General features: G+C 36.0%; 1 protein-coding gene across 1 annotated transcript in view; it reads left to right on the top strand.

Annotated features, from left to right (window-relative positions):
• TCF24 (transcription factor 24) overlaps positions 1-6,287 on the top strand; it is a 7,686-nt gene extending 1,399 nt beyond the window's left edge. Inside the window, exons 2-3 of the mRNA XM_008074333.1 lie at positions 4-204; positions 5,960-6,287. Coding sequence (XP_008072524.1) covers positions 4-204; positions 5,960-6,073 — 315 coding nt within the window. The 3' untranslated portion in view covers positions 6,074-6,287. The remainder of the gene's footprint in view (positions 1-3; positions 205-5,959) is intronic.
• The last annotated feature ends 352 nt before the right edge of the window (positions 6,288-6,639 follow it).

The following is a 6,639-nucleotide window of genomic DNA, read 5'->3' as shown; positions in this document are numbered from 1 at the left end:
CAGACCCTCCGGCACGCCTTCCTGGAGCTGCAGCGCACGCTGCCGTCGGTCCCGCCCGACACCAAGCTGTCCAAGCTGGACGTGCTGCTGCTGGCTACCACCTACATCGCGCACCTCACCCGCAGCCTGCAGGACGACGCCGAGACGCCGGCGGACCCCGCGCTGGGCGCCCTCCGCGGCGACGGCTACCTGCACCCGGTTAAGGTAAGCGGGCAGGGTGCGCTGCGGGGCTGGGGCTGAGCGCAGGACACCTTGTCGCGCCCCGCCTGTCGCCTCGTGTGGGAGTGCCCCCTCCTCCCTTCGGTGAGGCGGAGAGCCGACCGGGGAGCGACCCCGGCCCTCGAGAGCCTGCGTCTTAACCATTCGCAGGTAGTAGGTGACCTTTCATAGGTAGCTTGGGGAGGGGTCTCCAGGGCCCTTGCTGGATGCTGCCTAAGGATGCGTGTGCCCTCCAAGGTGAGAAAGTGGGGCTCGGTTGCACGCCCTAATAATAGGTAACATGTGTGTTACACTTATGACCCTTTGAGAGTTTTTATGTGCTTTAAATGTACATAATTACGCTTTCATTGCATTTTTATGGAATAGTTGAAATATTCCACGAGTTGAATGAGGTAATGAAATTAGGTGCCCCAAAGTTATCGTAGGAAAACACTGCTGAAATTTTTTTTGGTAAAATTAGTAAGAACAAATGAGACAGTTCTGAATCCACGTGGAGTAAAACTGCAGTCTACTTAAATAAAGGTTATTAGGTTTGCTTCTTTTATGAGCAAAAAATTTTTAAAATAAATAAAGGTTAAATATGGACTAGACATCTGCCGCTAATGTCAGAAGCTATAGTGCTTTTATATGTAATTTTAATAATAGATTGGCCTGAATGTGAGCAAATTTATCAAATACTGTATTCAAATTCTATAAAATACAAAATTAGCCAAGAGACTTCATTGCATCATTTCTTTACACGTAGGGAGAATAGCCACAGTTTTCACTTAAAGCGGTACACATGATTATGACTTGTAACCTGTATTGTAGTGTTTAGTCTTTGCATCGTGCTTTTCTCCAAGATTTGATTGCTTTTGAAATCTTACACAGATTTGACTTACTGTTCAAAATGCATCATCTTTATGTTTTCCTAAATTATAAACCTAAATTTTCAAAATTTTGGTTCCACCAATCTGAAGTATTTTGCCACACACACACAAATACAAAGTTAGAATTTAGCCTTAAGTATATCAGTGTTTAATAAATTATTGATTAATTATTGAAATATGGTAAAACATACTATGTAATATTAACTTACAATTCTGTGATGAAGTTCAACAAAATTTATGTTACAAATATAATCAGTGTGATGATAAATTTAAACCATTTTGGAAATTAGATATAAAGATGTGAAATCTTTATTTATAATTGTGATATATCTCATCCCATTTATGAGTTTTATAACATAATCTCAGCAGAAAAATCACTCATCATTAAGGGGTTTTGTATTACAGTGTGCGTTAGATTGCTATCCAAATATACTGTTAATGTTAGATTTCTTTTGACTTGACACCTCAAACTCTGAAAAAGTTTATGTTAACATTAAGTAGATTTTAATACAGAGTATCATCTGTTAAATGCCTGATTTGTGGGAGATATAATTCAGAATGAGAAATCAAGTTGTTTTCACCTTAGTTTCTTGCAGTGCCTTTTTGAATGCATAATGTTAGATACATTATTTTTATGTAACAATAGACAAGCTTTTTTTTTGCACTTCTTTCGTATATCAAATTTTTTGTAATCATAACTATTTTTAGGAAAGCTAGATCTCATTTTTCCTTTGAATCAATTATTTTTATTTTAAAAGACAACTCTAGAGATAATGATACAAGGCCAAAAATTATTTCTTAAAAGTGGAATTGATGATTGTTGAACAAGTAAACAAATCAAACAAGCTTTAAAATCAGACATTTATTAAGTTTCTTCTATATGCAAAACACTATTTTAGGGAAGTGAATACAATTATGAGTAAGACTCAGTCCCTCCCCTAAATGAACATATTGTAACGATGAAGACAGAAATACAATTAATAGTACTGTAAGGAAGGATGTTATATTTGCCATAAAAGAGCTATAATCCTGTGTTGTGGAGGTTCAGAGGAAAGAGATTTTATAGATACATAACTGAAAACACCTGTCACGTTATTTTGCAGACACTATCAAAATATTTAAATGTTAAGTCTATCTTTGAGTAACTAATCCAAAAAAAAAATAAAAATATTCTGATGATTTGTACTTTGTGCTTAACTAAAGGCCCATTGTAAACTATCGTAGCCCTTAGTAAAAAGTGTTCTAAGATGACTTTTTCTGCCTTAAGACATAGTGTTACTAAGTCTTGCTTTGATGATCAAGGATCTTGTTAAATATTTCAAGGCCATGGTTTTAAATTGCTAGTCCTTATTATCAGTATTGTTGGCAAGATAGCACTGTTGAGGATTTACTGTAAGAGTATCGCAAATGAAACTGGATGGTTTAAGAGACTGGGATCCTGGAGCATAGCCTAAAGACAGCAGTTTTTATTCCTTCAGGATATGTGCAGTTTTCATCAGCACCAGTGACCCAAAGAATAGTGATTCTCCAAGAAAACAGGAATATACTTCAGATTCTTACATTTGCGGGAAACCATAGACAAATTTAATAATTGCTGTACCGCTTAAGAATTATTGTCCTAATGTAAATAGTTTTAAAAAAAATACAGGGTTTGTTATTTTGAAAGAGTCATTTAACTAAACTTAGAATGCGTTTTTTAAGGTCTTCAATTTTAGGTTCAGTTCTGGTTGAGTGTGGATTTGTTAGATTTTTCTAAGTTTAATGAAATGAGAGTACATGATCTTAAATATACCTTATTAGGAAAAGTAGATCTAAGGATTGGTTAATCTACACGATGCTAAAACAAATCATTGAAGTGTATATTTGTCAACTGGCTTTTTTCGGCATCATGGTGACTTGCAACCTAACCAATAGTCTATTTACATTTTAATTTCTTATTTTTAAAATGATTTATGTTTCTACATTAAATTGAATAAAATCATTATAAACCTTTTTGAAAATCAAGGGTACAAAGTTCTTAAAAGGAAAGTTTTATTATTTTATTAAATCCTTGAAAAATGAAGCAAAAATCCACAGACACTTTTAGGTTTGCTTTGTTAATTATGTGTACCCTAGCAAGGATGTAAGAAACAGACACCTTCATTTGTTGCCACGTTTTGTTGAATGATTTAGAGCAACTCTTAAAACAGTGGAACCCGGGTAGCTCACATGAGAACCACCAGGGAAGCATTTCAGTAATATTTTGATTTTGTTTTTAGAGGTATTTAATTTGCATAATTCTTAAATTATATTGGAGATTTGAGAATAAGTTTTTTGTGCTTGTGAAAACGGAACAGTGTTCAAAAGGTTGAGAAGCACTAATATATAATATTGCCAAAAATCTTGCATTTGAAATTAATGACTTCTGCCCTACACTATTCACTACATGTATTAGTCTGCTTGGGCTGCCATAACAAAATGTCACAGACTAGGTGTCTTAAACAACAGAAATTTATTTTCTCACAGCCTGGAGGCTGAAAAGTCCAAAATCTAGGTGCTAGCTAGGGTTCAGTTCCTGGCAAGGGCTCTCTTGATGGTTTGCAGATGACACACTTCTTTCTGGGTTCTCATGTGGCCTTTTGTTTGTGCTGGTGCATGCATTGAGGGGAGGAAAGAGAAAGAAAGATGTCTTCTTAAAAGGCCACTAGGCCCTCATGACCTAATCAAATCCTAATAGCTCCCAAAGACCTCATCTCTAAATCTCATAATCCTGGAGGTTAGGGCTTCAACATATGCATTTGGGAGGAACATAGACATTCAGTCTCTAACACTATAGTACTGAGGTCTTCGATATAATACAGGATACAAGACTTTAATCTGATATATCAATGCCCAGGTCCTGACATAGCAGAACTTCAAGCTAGTTTCTAAAATACCTCAGTTTATCAACCTTTGGTAAAGATCCTAAGGAGAAGACCATTGACAGTGATAAACATCCAGAATGTATAAGAATACACACTTGTTTTTTAAAAAAACTTGAAATGGACTTCCAAAAATAAGTAACACAATGTCACTCATTATTGTATCAATGGAACTTATATTTATAGTTATTGTTAGGTTATTTATAGGAAGACTACATGGAGGTGGACCATTTTAAATCCTAAATAGCACAAATGTTATGTTTTATCTATGCTTAAAACATAGATTCCCAGCCAGAATAATGTGAATTTAGGACATCAATGATCTGAACTACATAGATTCTAACTCACTTGTCATACCTGGAGACAAAAAAAATAGAACTTCTGTTAGCTGCCACAGAGCAGAAATTTTCTAGATAATATCATATACCCACTTATTACTTATGGCTACATTTGGAATCCCGGTTGAGAGCTTCTGTTATTCCAGCTAAAATTTTTTAATTGAATTTTTTTTTAAGTTGGGGTGTCACTCTGTCACCCAGGCTGAAGTACAGTGGCATGATCACAATGATCATAGCGCACGGTAACCTCGACCTCCTGAGCTCAGGCAATCCTTCCACCTCAGTATCCTCAGTAGCTGGAAGTACAGACATGCACCACCATGCCAGCCTAATATAATTTTTCTGTAGAGTTGAGGTTTCACCATGTTTCCCAGGCTGGTCTCAAACTCCTGGGCTCAACCAGTCCTGCCTCACCCTCCCAAAGTGCTGGGATTACAGGTATGAGCCACCATGCCTGGCCCCAGCTAAAATCAGACTCTACCTTATACTCTATTACATCTGTTACTGAGGTAATAGTTAATTCTTTTTTTCCACCCCCAGCCCTCTCAGTTCATTCTTATATAATTGGTCTGGGATGTGGTGTGGTCATCAGTATTGGTTTAAAGCTCTGAGTGATTCTAATATGAACTTAGCTTGAGAACACAGAGCACTTATGTTCTTTGGTATATTAATAATTGTACCTCTATTTCAGGACTGTGGATTATCTGCCAGACATTTAAAAACTTTTTGTGATGCTGTGTAACCAGCAGTCTGCTTGCGTATATTCACTGATGAAGTTAATTCAGCATTTGCTCCCTAGGAAGTGTGGGACCACATTGTTGACTTTTGGGAGTTGCACTTTTTTAGTCTATCTTTGTATTTAAAAAAAAATTTGTCCAAAGGCCTTAAAACTTAACTGATTATATCCTCCCCTCAAAAAAAAGAATTTCATTCTGAAAGTACTACTCATGCAATATGTTTTTTCATCATTATGCCTCTCTGGCAATAAGTTTTATTATTTGAAAGGCTGTCCATCATAAAGATGAATTTAGAAAAATGATCAGTAATTCAAATGCGATGATTATCAAAAGATTAGAGCTGAATGAAGCCAATAAATTCAAACATTTAATCTGGATGTTCTATTTATATAACATCAAAAATTCTAATATTTATAACTTCCAGATACTGCCTTTAGCTACAGAAAACGTTCAGATTATTGAATTAGTCACTTTTCATTGTAGTTCTTTGTCAAGTGCAGACACATAATAATACCACATGAACTTTAAAAAATATTTTAAAAGTAATGGATCTAGTTTTAGGCTTAATTTTGTTTTAGATTTAGTTTGAAATTAAAATATTATGGGTAGATATATTTCTACACTTCAACTATATTCATTCTCTGTGATTTCTTGCAGTTTTGTCCACATGTACACATATTATTTCCACAATTAAAATCAAAATCTGGGTATATTTTTGCTTTTTTGTGTTAGTACTAGTAGATATTTTTTATTGTTCCTTATACTTTGTAATTGTAATTGTTATTAGCTACATAATATTGCATTTGCATTGGGCTATTTGGAATCTTTAACTTTACAGACTATGTTATATATATCATAGATACTAACTTTTGGATTCTTATTTAAATATTTTTCAGAAATGGCCCATGCGATCAAGATTATACATCGGTGCTACTGGTCAGTTTCTGAAGCATTCTGTCTCTGGAGAAAAAGCAAATCATGACAACACTCCAACAGACTCACAGCCTTAGGCTCTCCCCTGTTGGGGACTGGTAGAATGATGGCTATTGTTTTTAAATACTGTGAAATATTCTATATTTATTATATCAGACATAAACATTTCTGAAAATTTACATATTAACATACAGTTGGATATTCAGATATATCTAATTTAAATAAATGTGGAATCAAATAATCAGTCTTAAATAAAACACACAGCTTATCTATTCAATGTGAGAGGGAGTCACTACTATACAGTACAAGGGAAACTGTTAAAAAAAGGAATAAAGGCTGGGCTTGGTGGCTCAGCCTGTAATCCCAGCAGTTTGGGAGGCTTGAAACCAGTCCAGGCAACTTGGCGAGACCTCATCTCTACAATAAATCAAAAATTAAGCCGGGCTCAGTGGCTCAGCCTGTAATCTCAGAGCTTTGGGAGGCTGAGGTGAGTGGATTGCCTGAGCCCACGGGTTCAAGACTCGCCTGGGCAACTTGGCAAGACCTCATCTCTACAATAAGTCAAAAATTAGCCGGGCATGGTAGCGCGTGCCTGTAGTTCCAGCTACTTGGAAGGCTGAGGCGGAAGGATTGCCCCAGCCCA

The sequence above is a fragment of the Carlito syrichta genome, unplaced genomic scaffold (genome assembly GCF_000164805.1).
Source record: "Carlito syrichta isolate Samal-C Ts95f unplaced genomic scaffold, Tarsius_syrichta-2.0.1 Scaffold316389, whole genome shotgun sequence".
NCBI lineage: Eukaryota > Metazoa > Chordata > Mammalia > Primates > Tarsiidae > Carlito > Carlito syrichta.
This window is presented reverse-complemented; position numbering and strand designations above follow the sequence as displayed.